General features: G+C 32.0%; 1 protein-coding gene across 10 annotated transcripts in view; it reads left to right on the top strand.

The window, feature by feature from the left end:
- Nucleotides 1-22333, top strand: part of LOC125067160 (modifier of mdg4) — a 335555-nt gene that overhangs the window by 137745 nt on the left and 175477 nt on the right. The window contains exons 5-6 of one of the 10 annotated variants that reach the window (XM_047675557.1): nucleotides 11425-11637; nucleotides 12085-12332. The exons of the other annotated variants lie outside the window; for them this stretch is intronic. Of the exons in view, the coding sequence (XP_047531513.1) occupies nucleotides 11425-11637; nucleotides 12085-12317 (446 nt within the window). The 3' untranslated portion in view covers nucleotides 12318-12332. Of the gene's footprint in view, nucleotides 1-11424; nucleotides 11638-12084; nucleotides 12333-22333 lie in introns of those variants that run through there. 10 annotated transcript variants of the gene reach the window in all.

Here is a 22333-nt window from a genome sequence, read left to right as displayed (position 1 = left end):
TTATATATATTTTGAAACCTATATTTGCTTATTATTAAAGCTTTATCAGTTTTTTTTTTATTTTGGTATTAAAAATTAGCAAATTCATATTAAAAATTGCGAAATTGGTGTATTTGAACCCGCAACTCTATGGCACGTGACTCACCCACCGTGCCGAGGCGCAATTTTTAATGTGATACTTATTCGATATTAAAATATTGTGGCTCTTCTAGTAATCTCTGTAGAGCTTTTTTGCGTAAGTGTATTTATAATAAATAATAAACATTGATGTGATATAATTTACATTTCCAGTATTATATTTGCACAATCAGTCTGGAAAACAAACGGCTCTGCTACATGGCTACAGTTTCTACTACGACGGACGGAGGAAGAAGACCGATGTTTGGCAGTGCACTAAAACCGGGCGATGCAAGGCACGCTTCGTCACCACGAAGACTCGACAAATGTTGCGATGGAACGTCATCCACACACACCCGCCGCCTACGTATAAAATACATAATGGAATTTATTTCAAATTGTAAATACTGTAATATTAAATATTAGAATTCTGGTAAGTTACCAGACAAATACATTTTTTTATTTTATATTTTTTATATTTAAGTTATCATCAGTTTAATTACTACCAAGTAACTATATGTTGTGTGCTAGCTTCGTGATGGTTTGCCAATGCAATTTCAGTCGCTATGGACGTATCATCTTAATCCCCATTCGTTGGTGGCGCATTGACGTTGTAAGAAATTATTGATATTTCTTATAGCGCCAATGTCTATTGATATCACCACTTCACAATCAGGAGAACAGTTTGATCATCTGTCTGTCTGATAATTAATGTTAATTAATTTGACTTTTATTAATTTTAGCTTTAAAGCGTGCTTAAGTTTAAGGGCTTTTTTTGGTAAGTGACTAAATTGTTCTTCTTTTACAGTACGTTTCGTCCGTAACAAAAGTGGTAAAGAGTTGGCCATATGCGGCGGCCACACATTCTACTGTGGGGCACGTTGTTCGAAGACCACTATATGGCGATGTACGCGATGGGGCCTATGCAAGGCTAGATTCATCATGAGCTACCAGGGAGAGCTAGTCACAGCGCACTTGGAACATATCCACAAACCTCCCACTTTTATAGTCCGTGACGGTATTTACTACAAGATTTAGTTTTAGGATAACTTCAGTGAAGTTAGTTTTTGTTTTGTTCCTTTAGCGTTACGAGTAGTTTCGTAAGATTTTTTAAATGAATAGCAATCGTGTATTTCCTTTAATTCTGTCATAACATTGAAAGTACATGTCTTGTAATAATATATTGTAGTGTGTGAATATTTGTATTTATGATTAATTTGAATTGTATCTTTCGACTCGATGACATACTTGGAAATGTAATCTGTAATGTGTATAATTCGTGCTAATAAACTGCTTTTTAATAATAAATGTCATCTTATTGTAAAAACTGACAAACACAAATCAAGTAGTTAATCATAGTTGATTCAAATATATATGTATCACAATCAAATTTCTTGTGGCTTTTCGTTTGATCCTTATTTACGACTTTTGTATTAATTCAAGAATCAAGTGCATATGACATTTATCTTTTTATATAAAAACTTCTTAACCCCTAAGACGTCGTAAGAGATTTGAATAACAAATGTAACATATCTTTAAAGTTACGGCCACAACTCTGTTCTCAAGACAAAGTAGGCGAGATGTCCTCTTAGTAGCTCGATAGCAACTATGTGGGCGTAGCTTTGTAGTAATTAATTATTTATTATTGCATTAATTTCTACGAGATTATTTTTTACTGAATGATATACATCAATGGTAAAAAGGGACAACAATCTATGAATGTTAACTTGTTTGTGAATACTCAAAAGTAATACATTATACATTGCTTTTTTCCAGTGTTGTATGTAAACAATAGCCTAGGAAAACCGATAGCGGTGGTCCAGGGGTACACATACTACCGTTCTTCACGAAGCAGCCTCTCACTGTCTTGGCGCTGCACGAGAGGCTCACCATGCAAAGCTCGCTTCACCACGAATATGAAGTTACAAGTCCTGTGGGGGATAATCGAGCATAACCACATGGCACCGAGATTTATTATTCGGAATGGAATACTTTTAAAACTATAACTTACATGCTATCCTGTGAACTCCAAAGGAGTATAATTATGTACTTAATATAATATGTGTATTAAACGTTTTCTTAAATAAGTAATTTGCAAAAATGATTTAATATTTTTTTGTAAATAATTATTTTCTACATTAATACTATGTACTATGTCAAAAATTTTCAAAAAAGTATAATAACCAACTACAAAAATCCAATTTAATGGAAATACAAAGATATGTGTTTATATATTGTATGTCTGCTATATAAATGTCTGTATTAATGCGTTCGTTTTTCTGTGTGCGTAAAACGCATGTATTTATTATGTAATGATTATAATGCAATATAATTATAATAACATATTAATGTATTTACTTTGTATTAAACAAACATACTAATTTATTGATGCTACTATATGTGAAAAAAAAATACGTCATTCTTTAAGTTATCTTTATTATTAATCCACACATAAATAATAAAGACATTTGAGAATTGAATCTCCAAAAGGAACTAAACTGTTGAGTTACATATTTTTTTCATAGGAACTTTTTTTCCAGTTCAATGGGTGAAAAACAAATCGGACAAGATGATAGGCATTATTAATGGATTTCCGTACTATTGTAACACTAAAAATAATACTTCGATTCTATGGCGTTGCTGTCGAAGCAGTTGCTGCAGGGCGCGCCTGGTCACCACCTACAGTCTCGCTATCATTAGATGCAACTTAGAGCATAATCATGAACGGTCGAAATTTGTAATTAGAAATGGTATTTATTATAAAATTTAGGAAATCATTGTTAAAAAAGAAGACTTTCGGTAACCTCATTGCAGAAGTTAATGGGCGGTGGTAGACACGTGCTGATCATCAGGTGACACTAATGTTCGTTTGTCCCCAATTCCAAAATGGTACATTAATTTTAAAAATTATAAAGCATATACCAGTACTTTTTATTGCACACTACATGCAGGAACTATACAAAAATTCGTAAAAAATAGAGTTCAACATAAGGATCGTTTTTACAGTAAAAATAATAGATCAGGTTATGTGTTTATTGGTTCTGGTAAACTTCCGCGTGGGTAAGTTCGCTTCTGGTGTGTGTGTGAACTCGTTCGTAATGAACGTTATAGCAAAAAAGGTATACATTAACAGCCTGTAAATTTCCCACTGCTGGGCGAAGGCCTCCTCTCCTCAGAAGAGAAGGTTTGGAGCATGTTTCACCACGCGGCTTGGTGGATACACATGTGGCAGAATTTCGTTGAAATTAGATGTAACTTCTCTGCAGTTACCTTGCCTTTGATTCTTGTCTCCTCTAGAATATCTTTAACAATTAATAATTTTAGTTAAATCGCATTTTCTTAATTTCAGTTATTGACATTTTTACAATAAAATATATCAAAATAAATACCTTTTTTATTTCTATTATGTTACGTCGCTGAAGAAAGACTGTACTTCATTAATATTCTGTATGAAGTTACGATCTAACTAGTGAAATGTTGAAAACCGACTTATGGGTAATTTAGTTCTTAGTTCTAAAATGTATGTTCTCGAAGTTTCCATAAGTTTCCATAATCTTTCTATTTCTATTTATAATACTTAACATTATATTTTATAATACTTAAGTTAAAGTCGAATATTAGTTGAACTTATGTGCTTGGTAGTAAACAGTCATCGCTCTCGTCAAATCGTTTACCTAACCCTGTTAATGACGTTGTATGTAGCATTGCGAATACATGGGCGATAAAAGTAATTACACTGGCTTACTTTTATTTTACGCCATAAAGCTAAAGCTATATGAAGCATTATTACGTGATTATTTTATCGTTAATTATGTGAGTGATACTTCATCTAATGATTAAGCAGATCTCAAAGCCGTCGTCACAATGTTTAAGTATTTGGTCAAGTTGAGAAATGACTAATCTGCAACCAGGCTGACAGTATTCGCACTGCAGTATTATTCATGATTAAATATATTGTCAGGTTACAGGATTAACTACTAAAGCAGTGCGAGAAAGCCATCAATTGTTATGTATTAGGATAATAATACAATGTTCTTTTCTTTACAGTGACTCTGGCATTGAACAAATCTGGTAAACAGTTGGCCATTTTAAATGGTTTTACGTATTACTGCGCCGCGACATGTGCAAGCACGATCGCCTGGAGGTGCACGCGTGGGAAGACTTGCAAAGCCAGATTCGTCACCACCAAGGACATAGCCTACGTCATACGGTGCCATGAATTCCACGGACATAGTCCACCTAATTACTATATACAGGATGGTGTTTTATATAAGAGGTGAAGTGTTTGCTAATTGTTTTTTATTAATATTAAAACCATTAGGTATGTAGAAAAAGACAGACATGTTAGTTTTAAGTAGAACAATTTTAGTACTGGATTTATTAAAAAGAAACAACGAAAGACTCGCTAAGAAATATTAGATTTTGTATGGTCCTAAAGATAGGAATTTCTTTAACTGAGTGGCATTGATTAATTATTTATATTATATAGCATTATTTTGCTGGTTATACGACGAACATTACTGACGAAATGATAACTTAGTTTTAAAGTTTATTCCGTAATCCCGTTCCACCGCAGGTCGGTGGACATAATATATATGGCAGAATTTCATACGACATATGCAAGATTCTTTATCACACTTGATGTTGTATGAAAACTATTATATAAGCTACGACTTACTTATATACTACCTTATTTTCGAGTTTGTATGGAGGCTTTTTTATGTCATAAGTAGGCGGACGGGCAAATGGGCCACCTGATGGTCACACATACCCATAGACTAGAGCGCCGTAAAAAAATGTACCATTTCTTACATCGGCAATCTCGAGAACTGAGACGTTAAGTATCTTTTGCTTGCAGTTGTACTGGGTCACTCACCTTTCAAAATCTATCCAATCAAATCCACCATCAATACTCATAATTGTGGTACCCTGAAATGTCCTACAACCAAGTAAAAGATCTTAACTGTAAAATATTTTTCTTATACAACACGGTCGCTAAAGTTTTCACATTGGTGTTTCTTTTGCGTCTCATCCTAAATAACATTATAAATGTGTAAGTTAGTTCGTTTGTTACGCTTTCACTTAACTACTCAACCGAACATTATAGATAAAAGGCCATAGGGTACCTCACACCTGCTCCGCTCACACGCGGCTGGAGCCAGCGGTCTGTGAATCACATGAGCAATTATAATTGGCTTAATATTTTAAATACTGTATATATTTGCAAGCAAAGTAATTGTTATCAATTGTCGTTTTAATATTAATATTAAACATAAAGTAGCATGTAATTATCCTATTTTAAGACTTAGAGAAAAAATCATGAGTTAAGTCCATTATATAACATAACATAACATAACGCACTTTAACACAATTATTCATAAAAACGTAAAAACACACATATATTTATTAAGTATTTTTCCTATTATGCACAACCCTAATCTAGTATTAAAAATGCAACCGTGCGTTTTTTGGTTCATGATTGCTTCATGCAGGAACTGAATGACGTGACGTATGTCATATATATTATGTCATAATATAGTTTGTGAGCCGGTGAGTGAAATAATTTCAAATGAAGCAATGCTTCTGGCTAATGGTATTGGAAAATATTAGGTATAGATATTATCATTTGTTGATGTATTTAATTGATAAGAAATATTTTTTACTTTTTTATAATAATAACGTCATAGGAAATATTCAGTTTAATAATATATAATTATTTAAAACCGTAATATAAAATATAGGATAAATATTTATATTATATAATACTTTTGTTAAGTAAGGCAGGTTCTTTATTTTAACATGTTGGGGTGTATAAAAATTAATTTAAAAATGCAATTCCGCGTGATTATTATATGAAACCATATCTCATAAAGAGAAAAAAAAGAGAAAGAACTCTTGGTTCAAACTTCGTTCCAAAAATCAGACGTTCAAAGTCTACAGAGTGATCAGAAAAAGATAATAAACAAGTGTCATGTCCTTAGAATCAAAGAAAATTGTTGTTTTTGACAAAACTTAGAAGTATGTACATAATTAGGTTATATATATAATCTCTGGGTAAAATTAAATGTGAAATATTTATATGTTTAATTGTATTTATTTTAATGTCAAAAATACTAATCATAATAATAAATAAACAAGTTTAAGTTGTTCGAATAAAAACTTTCTGAGGTGATTTGACGAAGCGCAGCTCTGAGTCATTTTACTGATAATCAATTTTGCCATAATTGAAGTAAAAATCGTAAATAAATAAGCCGAACGTCTGATTGAAACTTGAAAGTATCAAATCGAAAGGCTGCACAAAAAGTAGCGCGTAGACACGTGACTGCGCAAGTGCACGATACACTTCGCACGACCTAACGACAATTTAAAAAAAACAATTTACATTCGCTTAAACTTACGCGAGTCTGCGCTGCGCTTCGCCAGAATTGCGTCAGCCTCTATTGATTCAATCAAAATATTAGAAAGACATATGTCTAATCGTTTACTATAATTATATTGATAGTGTATAATTAATTACAATGATTGATTCTACCTCAATATTAAATCTATCATTAAAATGTTTTAAATGAACGATCATCTTTCATTTCGTACACGATATGTTTTCATATCACGATTATACATTTGAGTACTTATGGATATTACATATAACGTCCATTTTTCTATTAACATTAAGGCACCTTTTCCTAAATAATAATAATAATTAACCGTACGCCTTGTACTTTCAGTAATACTGGTCACAAATAAAGCTGGTAAGAGCGTAGCGATCGTCGATGGTTTCACGTATTACTGCGGCAAGATAAGTACCAATACTCTCGCGTGGCGTTGCACGAAAGGCAAGTCGTGCAAGGCGAGATTCATATCGAATAGGAATATGGACGTTCTAAGGTCACACCTGGTACATGAACATACTCCACCAGCATATTACATCGAAAATGGAAACTACTACAGATTGTAATATGAGATTACTGGATGAATCATGAAATTATGGCATATTGTGTTGGTGCAATTATATTAATCTCTAGTTGTGGCATTATATGGGAATTAAAAGTTTTCAAATGGTTTTCAAAATCATTATTAACACTACTTTTAATATAGTTTTCATTAATTTTAATTTCCACAATATTCAAATATGCGTTCTTCATTTATAAATAAGTTTCTTTCTAACGGGGTTCACTCTTAATCTGCTATAAATAGAACATTTTTTTAAAAGGATTTAACGTTGCTTAATTAAACGCACTCTTACGCATTTCTTGCGCTCAATAAAATTAACGCCGGTTACAAACGGATATAAAATTACTTATCTTCTTTTGATGAGTATCTTATAATTGACAGAATTTTTACACAACGTTTTTCTTTAGGATGTCTTCGTAATCAGTTGCCTTATGACATGCGAATCGAACTCAATAGGTACTTCGAAAATCGTTTAACATTAAATTCGTTTCAGTTCGGTGGGTAAGAAATAAGTCGGGGAAGGTGATTGCGATTATCGGTGATTACACATTTTACAACGACGGAAGATCGAGTAAGACTTTGCTATGGCGGTGCACCAGAGGCCGGACCTGCCGAGCGAGATTCTTATCAAATATGGACAAGGAAATTATTCGAAAAAATTTAGTACACGATCACATCGCACCTAACTTTGTGATACACGATGGAGTTTATTTAAAGATTTAATCCGTAAAATGTCGTTACAATTATTAATTAGATGGAAATTAAATGAGTGACGAATATATTCCAAAAAATTTCAATATTTTTAGTTTTTAAGTGATTGAAGTTTTCTTGATTCTCTAAATAACTCAGATGTTTTATAATAGTGAGTCGCTCATAAACATATTTTTGTTCTAGTGACATGGGTGAAAAATAAATCGGGAAAAATATTGGCCCTCATCGATGATTTTACGTTTTATAATGAGAAAAAATCCAAATCTACCGCAGCTTGGCGATGCACGAGGAGCACCTCCTGCAAGGCGCGCTTCATCGTGAACAACGAGATGAGACTCGTCAAAGCATTCTTCGATCACAATCATGAAGCCTCGCAGTATATCATACACGAAGGAATCTATGTTAAGATTTAATTTATTAATCTAATTTGAACATTATTCAGGTGCGATTTTAGTAATCTGAAGAACTATACGGAATTTGTATGTATATAAAATCAATGTTTATTTGTTTGTTTCGTAAGCATTCCTTAGTAATTTAGCTAATCGAGCTTGTAAAGTTTCATTGAAAGATGTATAGGGTGTTGGAAATGAATCATAAATATACAATACGAGTATTATTGTTTAATTAATTACAAAAACATTTCAAAATCCATTGTAATGCACGTCAGGTAATATCTAGTTTTATAATTATAAGAAATAAATACTTGATTGGGTTTCTTGTTAAGCCCCATAAGTGTGATTTAAAGGAAAGGTCAGTTTCTATTTAGCAGCGAAAAATAAATAAAATGAGGTATGGATGATGGTATGGAGACGTTACATACGCGCTTAAAAACTATATTCCGTTTATGTGCTTTGAGATAAACCCTATCAAATTTAGTCTTTCTTTAATAAATACCAATGATTGCACTTTTTGTTGATGAAGTTTGTCTTGTATTGTAATGAATTAGTAAATTTATTACATAGGCACATCTTTATTATATATGATAGGAAAAATTGTCGTCATATTTTATGTTTATTAGCTAATACCTTATTTAAAAAAAAATACAGTTATGAATAGAGTATTAGTAAACGTCTTCTGAAAATGTATTCCGATATGTTAGATTTTATTTTTAAAAAGACTAAAGAAAACTACTTTTAGCTTAATAAATTAAATACGAATATTTATTTTTCTTTTAATATTTTAGTTCTTTTAAATTAATCATATGGATACTTATATGATTTACGTAATTTTGTTGGACTATAACAAATCTATAATATCCGAGCGTTCATGTTTTTTTAATACGGTTCTCATATAAGCATTGATGATTGGGGAGGGGGTAAAAAATGGCTGTCGTTAGTCATAGCAGACTCAGCTTCTCTTTTTATAGTTATATTACTATTGTTTTCAAATTGTTTGTGATTACCAAGATATTCTGTAAGAACAAAGTTGGATCGAGTATCGAGTGTCAAACTGACAAACTCAAGCTAGAATTTTGCTTTTTTATCAATGAGTGATGATTTTCCTCACTTCTGTACCCTTAATGACAATTATCAAAAGCAAAATAAATACAAGGTTTTAATAAATACGCACATATATAGTACGCCGAACATAGACGTTATTAGGAATAAAAACAGTTGAAAGAATAAGTCTTTTGATAAATTTTTCTAATATTTTATTTTCCGTTGATAGTTCAATGGGTGAAGAACAGGAACGGCAGGCAACTGGCCTTGATCGATGGGTATACATTCTACATCGCCAACCAAACCGCAAGCACCATAACTTGGCGATGCACAAGAGGACCTAGTTGCAAAGCAAGGTTCGCCAGCTCGAAGGATCTGGTGATTATACGGAAGAAATTATATCACGCTCATTTAGCCTCCAAACACGTCATACGCAACGGGGTTTTTATAAAAATATAACGAATTGATGTATTTCTTTTCAGTTTTTTAATAAGCCTATATTTTTGTTATGTAACTAATAAAATTTATATAATTCTATATCGCTTTTCGATTACGTTCGAAAAACTATGTCGGATTTATATTCAGGTATGTTTTGAGGTTTTGAAGCTTTAAATTATCGGTTTTTCGAAAGGCTTTTCGACGACACGAATTCTTACAGCGCCTCTTATGATGCTACCTTTGCTTCTAAAACTAATTTATTTGGTATGTATCATTCAAAAATGTTTATTTGAAGCTTACCATTCAGGACAATATTTTGGAGTCGCTTTTTTATATTTGGAAAAAAAATACAGTAGTTAGTAAGAAATATACAGGCGGTGTGGTCCAGCAGAGTTGAATAAGTTTACCTCATCACAAGTCTCCATCCATCCTCCTGCCCTTATCCCAATTTTACTTGGGGTCGGCGCAGCATGTCCTCTTCTTCCATACTCCTCTGTCGGACGTCATCTCACAAGTAACATTCTTACTAACCATATCGTCTTTCACACAATGGGTGAAGAACCTCATCACAAGTCTATAGTTAGTTATTATTATTTTATAATCAATTGACTTCTCAAGCATATACGCACTTACTTTACTTCACCTGTTAGTGTGTAGTGATTTTGCTTCAAGTATTGAGGATTGAATTGTAAACCGTTTTCAATCTTTTTTTTTAAATTTGTTTTTTGATATCTTACAGTTATATTTACAAAGAACAAAAATGGCAATGAATTGGCTTTAATAAATGGATACACGTATTCGAAAGATAAAAGGAACATTAGAAGCGAGATTTGGAGATGTACACGGGGGAGGCATTGCAAGGCTCAGTTCAGGTTTGTGGAAGTTGGTCAGACAATTTTATTCGGAACATGACCACCCAGCTGTTAATTACACTATCAGAAATAATTTATTTGTTTAATTGATTGATTTCTAAACTCATACATATATAATAAACTTTAAATAAAAACTTGTCAGGACATTTTTTTTTTAGATTACCTTTTTCTGAAACCCGCGCCTAATTGTTAAACTATAAATAAAAAATAAAACTGTTGAGTATTTTTTTTGTTCTTGTCAGATTTGAAGTATTTAAGCAAGTGTAACGCTTATAAGTTTAATAAAGATTTTTAATACGACATTTATTATTATTAATGATAACACATTAAACTATGATATATTTTAATACCAATCAATTATTTAAAGTTTTTCTTAACATTGGCGAAATAATTTGTATCCTGCTGGTAAAATACTAAAAACTATCTTTAATATTTTTTCAAACTAACAATGACTCAAATATATATGCTGCATTGAATTAAATAATTATTTGTAATTAATAATTCAACAAAGTTACCGGTACATCAAGATTTACTTGATACAAGTCAGAGTAAATAAAGTCTTTGCCTAGGTTACACGAGTGACCTTCACGTAGACCGCTGACGCGGCGCCGTCTCTCAAACGTGATCTGTGAACTACTCCACACGTGCGCTCTCAGTTTGTCTATTGCCAATTCTGTGACGTCATCACGATGTTGAATTTATAATATTATTCATTGCACAGCTGGTACATGTATCGACTACTGTACACTAATTATTTAGTTTCAATGCCATTTTATTATTAATAATTAAATCTTATTAAAAAACTACTGTTTTTTTAAGACCATCTGCAACAAAATATTAATAAACGAAACTTAACTTTACGTAAGAGTTGTATTTTAATAATAGATTATTTTCAGTGCATTGGGTAACAAAGACCTCGGGTACAAAACTGGCGATCATCAACGGTTTTACGTACTACTGTGGTATTAAGAGTAAGAGGACGAGTTCGTGGCGCTGCACGAAGGGCGGGAACTGCAAGGCGCGGTTCACGGTACAAAATGAAACGAATCAAATCTCCCGCGTCGAGCTATTGCACAATCACACTCCGCCACACTTCGTTATACGGAATGGTGTTTATTTAAAAATATCTGACAAATAAATCAAACTACGGTTTATATTGACCCATACATGTGTACATATAGCTTTGTGAATATTTGTTATGAGCGAGCATATATCCCCCGAATTACATTAGCCCTGCTCTTAACAATCATCATATACAATAAAGTTAAGTACACTATAAAAGTACAGTAAGCTAAGTTTAATTGAAAAAGACATATGTTTGCTTGTATCCTTGTGTGGGTGTGTGTGTGTTCTTTTATAGAATAAAGATCTCTATTTTAAATTTTTAATTTAATTTATTGACCAATATTTGTGTAATTATGTCCAGCTATATGAATATACTAATTCTTCGTAAAATTTCTTAAGAATTTATTTTTAATTGTTTTATTCCATTTCAGAAAGGCCTACACTCAACTAACTAGATTTGATTTCTTGCGTAATATTCGTTTTGTTTTCAGTCCAATTCGTGAGGAAAGATTCCGGAGCACACCTCGCAATCTTTAATGGGTTTACATACTATTGCGGATTTAAGAATTCGAGGACGAGTTCCTGGCGATGCACTAAGGGTGGTACTTGTAAAGCCAAATTCAGCATAGTTGTCCAGAATAACGAAATGATACGAACTGTTCTGGAACATAACCATGAGCCGCCAAAATACATTGTGCGTAATGGGGTTTATTTAAAAATTTAGCCCATTTTTTTATTGGTTTATCCGTATTGTGCTCAAACATCTTTCGGTAAAGGCGGACTTAACGGTATCCAAACATTCACTGTCAGCCTCCGGGCTAAGTAGATATTCACCGATTGTCGATGACGGCAAATGATTAAAAACATGCAAATATAAAAAACGATTACGATTGTATGTTGTATGTGTGTATGATGAATGTTAAGCCCACACATTTAAATCAAATAATAATATACATACATGTTTATATTAGTATTTCAATGTATAAATATATATAATGAACCCAAACATAGTTAAATAAAATTGATTATCAGTAATAAATAATATTTTACTAATTATTTTGTAAACTTATTTTAGTTTATACAGAATTTTATACCTATTTTTTTAGCTTACCTAAGTAGTATTAGCCCAGGCCCCCCTACAGTCCGGCCCTGGCCGACGTTGTATTTCAATTGAATTATATTTGATATATCAAATTGTCAATGCAGCAATGGTAACCATTTTGCAAATATATTTTTAGTAATAAATTTGTAAGAACGATTATTCCATATTCCCACCTTGAAGTGGAATCACCGTTCGTACGGTTAATTTGTAAGTTTAAATATAATTAAAGTTAATTTAAAAATCATTTCGGTTCTTTTTAAAGCTTCTGTCTGTCGCGAACGTAATTAGTATGATAACATTTTACATTTGTTACAAATTAGCAGGTTATTAAATATAGAGAAAGTTGTAAAATTAAAATATAGTTTTTTGGCTTAAAGAATTTATCAATCACTTCTAATTTTCGTAAAAGTCTTAGAACTGTGTCGTACTCATTCTTAATAGGATATCTCTTAATAAATTAACGATTCGAGTGTATTAAGCTGTTCTGATGTACTTACTCTTTCTACTGCAGTGCAATGGGTAGTGAAGAAGAACGGTACGCCGCTTGCTATAATCGATCGATACACGTATTACTTAAGAGTAAAGAACAGGACGACCAGCCACTGGTGTTGTACTAAGGGTGGTCAATGCAAAGCCAAGTTCAAACTCGACAATCACACACAAATGTTCATTGACCCGATACTCGTTCACGACCACAAGCCACCGATGTATTTAATAAGAGACGGTGTTTACTTGAAATTCTGACTTCGAACTAAAGAAATTTTTTTTTGCGTAAATAAATTTAATTAATTATAAATATATTTGAAACTGTCTTATTGATTTTTTTACCTTACCTGACCTAAATACAATCACGATATTTTTTACTAGATTTCCCTGATGAAGGAGGCGACACAATCCATGTTTATACAATTACTCTTGATGCTGAAAGTACATCAAGGGTCAACGATCTTTGGATAAAGATATCATTCTCCCAACTCTTCCTTCGAGATATATTTTTATCAACTAATACAAAGCTGCGGCGAATAATTATATTCAATCACGATTCGTTTCTTCTTTCAAATTACATCTCATATTTATTAACCCTGGGATTATTCTACGAATAAGTATAACGATGACTAAGAGTAGCGTTTAAAAATTTAATACTTCGTTCTCCATTAGTTTCGTGGGAACTGACTTGTGTAAAGGAAACTACGAGTTACGGCTTTATAGTTTAGTGACCATTATAAAGTTAAAACGTAAAAGGTAACTGGTATTATATTTACCGTAGCAATAGGCGCAAGAGACTTAATATCGTAATTTCCAAGGTTAGTGGACCGTTGGTGATGTAAGGAATGGATAATATTTCTTACAGCGCCAATGTAAATTGATTGATTAATGGCGATCAATAACATCAGATGACCCATATACACGCATACAAGACCACACAAAATATTATTAATAAATCACCTAGTTTTTCATTTTATTATCTATTATGAGACTAAAATTTCAAGGTCAAACATTAGTAGAATATTCGTAGGTTTACAACATAAAACATTACGTATTAGTCACCAAAAAAAGTGTCGCTTTGTCACGTATTCCGCAACGATTTTGTTTGTTTTTTTTTTCGATATTAAACGCAATGTAAATTTTTAGGCGACAGATTCTAATTAATATATCTGTTTTCAGTGAAATGGGTGATTAAGGAAACTGGCAAAGAACTGGCAATTATCAACGGCTTTACATTCTATAAACACAAGACGATGCAGCGTACCAATACATGGAGCTGCACCCGCGGCTCACCGTGCTGTGCCAGGATCATCGTCACCAACGATAACACGAGGATGATTACGAAGAAGTACTTAATACATAACCATAAACCACCCAACTTTGTTATTGAAGATGGACTGTATATTCGTATTTAAGAATCATATCTATCTACTCATATATCTACTAATCTTATGGATCTTTTTTTTGTAAGAGGCTGTCTCCAAATGTTTCATTGCTAGGGCAAGAAGAGCGAATGTCTTATCCTCTCCCTTTGAGTAAAAACTAAGAACCTATCCTGTATAGTTCCAAAACGTGTTCTCAGTGGGAGAGGTGTTTGCCCAGCATTGAGCGATGAAGACCACTTACTAACTTCGAATATGGATCTAGTTAGTTCCTACAATACTTAATTTATATACAACAGTTAATTCTATGTTCTTCTGCACATATTAATATTAATGGTGAAAGAGTGTCTTTTGTCTTTAATTGACTGGAAAGTATCATTATTTTTATTTTTTCCTATGGTAACATGTTCTAGAAGGAAATATCTAAAAGCCAAGATAGCAATCATTAAATCCATCCAATTTTTTCTTGTGATTTATACAGATACACAGACTATATTTTAAACGATTACATATATGACTTGTACTTTACACAAACAAATATTTTATATACAGACGGCTCTTACATTTTTTTATCAAATCTACAGAAATATCTTATTAATGGAAATAGTCGCTTAATTTTCCTTTATTAATCAGACACTACCTCTAATCTTATAAATACGAAAGTGAAGTTTGTTTTATTTGTTTGTTACGGATACATAAAACGATAAAGGGTACCTGACACCTACCCTCTTGCCCTTATACGTGGGTAGTCGCGAGTGGAAGGTATGTAGTTATTAATTAGGGGCAATGTAATATTTGTGTACTTAAGAAACAAGAAATAATTAATAGTTAATATATTTTTGGGATAGAACTACTATACTAATAATAAATATTTAATGTACATATAAAATGCATGTATGTTTATAATATGTACAAAAACGTAACATGTAACTATGTGTTGTAACTGTTTACATTTAATTTATAATCGATCACATAGTAGACATTACAGTTCTTCACCACATTGCAAAATATAATTTTATTTTTAATTTATAATAAAATTTTTAAATTAAAGTAAATATTTTTTTAAGTGAAATTTAACTATAATATTATATTTTTCGAATGTAATGTGAGGAATTTAAATGAAATTAATGTAAAATTGATGTTTACATTATAAGACTTTTATGAAATAGATTGTAGTCAGTAGTGTTAATGGAGTCTTGTCTTTTTTCATAGTTCAGTAGATATCGTTGTTGTAAAAGATATGCCTACGGTTATTTAAAATTGATATTGAAAACAAATTAATAGTACTAAAAGAACACAGTATTTATCTTTAACGATAGCATTTTTTTTACAGTTAAGGATTTGTTTTTTTGTTTGCGTGAAGTTGTTACCTACGTGATTTTAGTTGACTGTGACCCTGTTTTAATTGAACTTAAGTCGTATGACTATAATACTAATTAAAAAAAAAAATTAAAACGGACTTCAAGTATTTCAAGTATGCACAAATCGAATATAAACTTAAAAATACTATTTTTCGTTACAGTTTATAACATTAATGTATGTTTTTATGTCGGTATCTGCGTATAATTTAGGTATAGATTTACATCTCTTAAAATATTGTACATATAGTACATACAAATATTTCGCATACAACTTTAACTCAAACTGATATGTTTTATTTTACGCTTCGTAAATGTTAATGCCTCATTGAACCAAAGATACATAATATAAATATTATTTATATTAAATAGTTAACGTTAATATTATATATAAGAATAACATAAGTGATATTTTTAATTAATGAAAATAATCACTGAATATATATATATATATATTTAGGAATTAGTGTACGAAAAATACTTGATTTAACCGAACCCGCGACGTCTAGTTAAAATAGTTTAATAAATCTTAAACCAAAGATGAAGATCTCATTTTGTATATATAAGATGCTGAACACACTAGCGATTTGTGAACGTATGCGCGTATGACGTTCGGTCACTCTGTCCGCTGCTTGCTCGCACGCACAATTTAACGGCAATCGAACTCTACGAAATATAACTAATGTTGACTTTGTTAAAACACATTTGCCTAGGAAACAATGATAGTACGACGGTTTTCTTCGCGCGGTGTCGCGGCGAGATAACTGTCAACACGTTCACTAATTTGTCTTACGTGATTCTAACGTTTTCAAATCGCCAGTGTACACTTACGTACATTTAAGTAATTAAAAATATATAAGTCAAATGTAAAAAAAATAAATATTAAATTACTCGATGTTCTACACATTTAAATGTATTTTTGGAAATTAAAAACTTTCAAATTTGCTTATGAATATTATTTAAAATAGTGTAGTTCTTGTTGTCGTGGTCTGCAGAGGACATGCACTTGCGCTCGTGTTTATAAATGATGTAAATCTTTATTAATTATTTTGTGTTTCGATAAATGTCTTAAAAATGTGTCTGTACAAATATTGTCACGTCACAATTAAATCGACAGATTGCGTAGTTGTATGAATGGCAAAGAGTATTCACCAATAACTCCAAAATCACTACATTGAATTTATAATCTGTGGTAAATAATATAAGTTAGTTACTTACTTCACGTTCTACCCAAAACTAAAGACAGAGATGCGTTCAAAAATAGAATTTAATAAAAAACCAAATGCAGACGATTTTATTTGCGTCTCTTTTCAAACAAATTATTTCCAGTAGGGTCACTCACACTTCACCATAAGACGTGGTATTTGACCTACGAAACGTTTTCTTACTTAACCAAATCCCTTTTGTTCCAATTCATAAGATTTGTAATTATATTCTAATAAACAAATTATTTTTAGTAATGACAGTGGTAAAGTCGCGGTACACTGGCAAGGAGATCGTTATCCTGGACGACTACACGTACTATTGCAAGAAAATGTGCAAGAACAGGAACTGGTCGCACTGGTACTGTTCCACGAATAATTCCAAGGGTTGTAACGCGAAGTTGAAACTAGATGATAACTTCGATGTGATGGAAATAGCCGACCAACATAACCACCCGCCCTCCAAGTACCGTATACACGATGGTCTTTATGTTAAGTTATGATGATAACGTTGATTGTGTGTAGATTTTTTTTTGTTTTGTTAATAGTGTATAGTAAAATTTTAATATATTAATAAACGTTAAATTTTAATATATTTTATTTTTGTGTGAACTAGCAAATTTTGTGATTTGTTTGAATGTTTAATAAAAAAACCGTGGCATTTAAATTCCAACCAAATTTAAGCTATTAGGTTTAATTAAGCCAGTTATAAATTTTAATTGTACTTTAAAGTGAACAGGTATTAAAATAGAGTCTTCGACAAAAAGCTCTCAAAGGTTCGATGATACTGTTGAGAGAAATAGAGTGGAAAGTTAGTATGACGGAAGGACAAATACCACCTGATAATAAGTGGTAACCGCCGCCCGTAGACATTGGCGCTGCAAGAAATAATAACCATTGTCTACATCGCCAATCGTCTCCAACCTCGAGAGCTAAGATATTATGTCACTTGTGCCTGTAGTTATACTGACTTACTCACTCACTCTCAATACTAAGTATTGTTGCTTGGCGGTGGAATATCTGATGAGTGGTTGGTATTTTCCAAAAAGGATCCCGTAGGATCTAGTCTCGATTTAATACACCAAGTTTCAATATTATTCATTCTGCAGGTTTGTTATAACTCAGTAATAAACACCCAAATCAACTCAACCTGCTTTTATAATATTAGTAAGATAAAATACTGAATAGCATTTTCAAGTTCATGGAATCCTTTGATAATCACTAATATGGAACCTGATTGAAACTCTATAATAAAAATCGAATCGTCTAAGATGTTTTCCATTTTTAAATTAATAGTTTTATTTAATAGAAATTTAATTCAGTTAATTATCAGTTCATAAAATTATTGCGTTCGACAAAATTAGCTCTAAGTTATAGCTATTTTTTTTATGCATCTTTTTATTTAATAATGTTTTAATTTTTATTATTATCTGTGTTCATGACTTAACATTTACTATTATATATATCAATTTCCATATTAATACTTTGAATGGATATACATACATACATATATCCATTATATAAAGTAAACACTATTAATATTATACAAAAAAATATTCACATACCGACGAATATACAAATTGATGTACTAATAATAAATATATGTTTACAGATGTTCAATTGATCCCTCTTCCTAGCGGCCGATATTTGTTGCAGATAAATAGCTTTACCTTTTCAACCAATAGCCGAGAGATAACCGGCCTCACCACGTGGTACTGCTCCAAGAGAATTAGCAGGAAGTGTCCAGCCAGGCTCAGAATGTACGGCACCAAATTGATAAGGAGAGTGGGGCACCACTCGCACACCTCTTGTAATTAATAAACAATTCAGAAATGCTATATTTTTGTATTATTTTAACTAAATATTTTCTATGCCACGAGTGTACTTACGAATCTTGTTAAGTGGGTATATTACTTGTATGCTATACTAGTTTCCATCCACGGGTTCGAATTCGTGAGTTGGCTTTGTGCTGTTTCAGACAATAATCTATCTCTGAGCGAAATTTCATTCATATCCGTTTATCCTTTCTGGCGTTAGTGTACATATCTCTTAAATCAGTTGATCGTTGTTGAGACGAGAGAACTATGGCAATAAAAAATCTTAACACTTTGTAATGATAATATTATAGTTAAAATAACTGTACCACATTTTTTAGAATATTTTTAAAAATACGTGCAACACGGAAAAATAAGAGAATGTTGTCGGTCGCTGTAGTTAGAAAGAGTATTGAAATGGGATCGCACACCGAAATGGATGCGTTATTAAGGCTTCTTTCAAATAACTCTAATAAGTCTCTGCTCGAGTAACATTTTTTTTACCTACATACGTTATCTATAATAGTCTGGCACTCCTATTATATGTGGTTTTACTTCTTCTATTTATAAAACATTCTTATTGTTTCAAGGTTACGAATTTATACCGTTGCGTGAAGACCGGTACTTACTTCGCGTCGGCAAGAATACTTTCTCAAGTAATTATGGGAACTTAATGGGGAGGAGTGTGTGGTACTGTTCCCGACGAAAAAGGAAAAACTGTAAAGTCTCCGTGAAAATGTTCGATGGCGCCATTCTCAATATATCCGGAAGTCATACACATAACTGAAGCTGAAAGAAAAATGTAATAAGCGGCTTTCTTTCTTAGCTTTTAGTGTCTCGTATAGAAAGTTATGAAATTGTCTAATATGCGAATCGATGCTATGTCGCCTGTTATGTATACCCATCTCAGACAATAAAACAATGGCAAATGGAGCGTTTGAAACGTCGGTAACTAAAGGATGTAATTCGTATTGAAAAACGTAATGCATTTTTTTTAAAAGACGCGTTTGTTGCTCACTAAATTGTTCCTCACGCTCCATCTTCGTTTTGTTTTATAATGTGAGATACTCATATTCTAACTTAGATAAATATTGTTGAAATAGATAATGTTAATAACATTTACTAAATGCAAGTCGCTATTTACCTATACAGTAGTTTGTGATTAAATGTCGTGGCTATGTAACGGAGCTTGTCATCCGATGTAGAATTATAACTGATTATAAAATACCGAAGTATCGCTTGTATTTCTGTTGTTTTTTTTTATATTATTTTAAATAAATGTCATTGAAAAATAAATAATCTAATGTGCCTATATATAGTACCCAGTTGGTCACCTCCACCTATATAGTACTAAATAAGTATACTTTCCTTTTCCTCCAATGCGGCGTGGTGGTCGTTAAATCTTAATAAACTTACTATTTCTCTTAAACCGTAACACCGTGATAAATTCAATTTGGTGGTAATTAACTGAGGCATGTACTGTTATAATAATGAAGTATATATAATGTGTTTTTTTTTAATCTTTGTGAGACAGGTACTCTCGGCTACGTTTTAAAGAATAATATTTTTACCATCTCATCGATTTAATAGTGTAATGTTCACATGTAAGGTCGGGGTACAAATTAGATTAAATAGATATTATATTTAAATATATATCTCGCTGTGCACGCAGGCCGTCTTCACCGCGCGCCAATTTTAATATATCTTATTTTCCCGCGCTTTCACGATGTGTGTCACTCGAGATGACGGATGCCTAAATACACAGATAATATATAAATCTCATATAAAATATAAATCGAATACTAAATAATATGTTATTATAGATCTAAAATAGAGCAGCTTGTATTTGGAGGGGGGGGGGGGCGTTGACTATAGCTATAGGTGTAAGAATAGATCCGCAATACAGCGATTTTACGTTATTATTTATACATGCTTTCTGCGGCTTAACCTGCAATAAGCATTGGAGGGTTTACGTGTGTCATATCATAATTTCTATAAGCTTTCTCAATAAATGAGCTATCTAAGGTGTATTTTTGTAAATCTAAGCTATAAATCCTGTTCAAACAAATCAGTTTTCCGCAGTCTATTTGCACATTTTAATTTTTATTGTAAAATTAATAAAGTTGTTTATATATTTTATGTGTCTATATGAGTAAGGTTTGACACTTATTGTATCACACCGCTCTAAGGCGTGTTGGTGGATAAGTATGTGGCAGATTATCATCACACACATTTAGGTTTTGTCATGATGTTTTCGTTCGCCAATAATTGCGAAATAATTATATAAATATTAATAATAAATATTGGACAACATCACATACATTACTCTGATCCCGATGTAAGAAGCTAACGCACTTGTGTTATGGAAAATCAGAAGTAAAAACGGTACCACATACCCCCAGACCCAAGACAAGATAGAAAACTAATTAACTTTTTCTACATCGACTCGGCCGGGAATCGAACCCGGGACCTTGGAGTGGCGTACCCATGAAAACCGGTGTATACACTACTCGACTACGGAGGTCGTCAATAATATATATAATAACAGTAATAAATTATAAACACAAATTAAGGCAACAATGCGCCATTTTCGTTTAATATTCACCTGTTCTGTTCACGGAGCCATCTCGGCTTAGTAGATTAAAAATTTTAAAAATAGTTTAATTTTAAATATGTTAATACTTTCAGGTGAAATAGTTGTGAGCAGTAAAGGAAAAGAACAGCTAATTTATAATGGGAACAAATTCTATAATCGCGGGAAGGTCGGTGGGAAGACACGGTGGTGCTGTACGAAGAGGTGGTGCAAAGCGATCTGCTACACCATAGGCTCGGAAATCGTTAGGGTTCGAGACACCCATTCACATTACCCGCCTCCATATTACTTTAAAATAATTTAAATTAGATAGAATTCCTCATTTGGTTCGTTGTTAAATAAAATTAGAAGTTTGATTTATTGAAACGACCTGGGCAGATTTGTAAAGGAATATTTGTGTTATATGTAATATATTTAAGAGAGATGAGCATAAGGGTAGAGGAATGGAGGGAAACATACTTTAAAATCTATTTGTTAATTAATTGTAAATTTTGAATCACTGTTTTGTCTTGAAGGTATATTAAAAGTCATTAAAAATATTTCTACCTTTTTTTTTCATGTAGTAATGATATATTTTAATTAATAAATAAACACTATATATTATTAAACAAAACATTAGTTAAGACAAGTAAGGTGATTTTGCAATATGATATAAATAATAATATGTATATGTAATCATTTATATCATAGTGTAAATGTGATGTGCATGTTTACAATATAGGATTTTGTCTTTTACATAACATGATTTTATATGATGGAAAATTATTTCAGCGTATTTCTTCCAAGCGACGAACGGAAGGACA

This window comes from Vanessa atalanta, chromosome 11, assembly GCF_905147765.1.
Source record: "Vanessa atalanta chromosome 11, ilVanAtal1.2, whole genome shotgun sequence".
Taxonomy (NCBI): Eukaryota; Metazoa; Arthropoda; class Insecta; order Lepidoptera; family Nymphalidae; genus Vanessa; species Vanessa atalanta.
The sequence above is the reverse complement of the archived record's forward strand: the minus strand, read 5'-3'. Positions and strand labels throughout refer to the sequence as shown.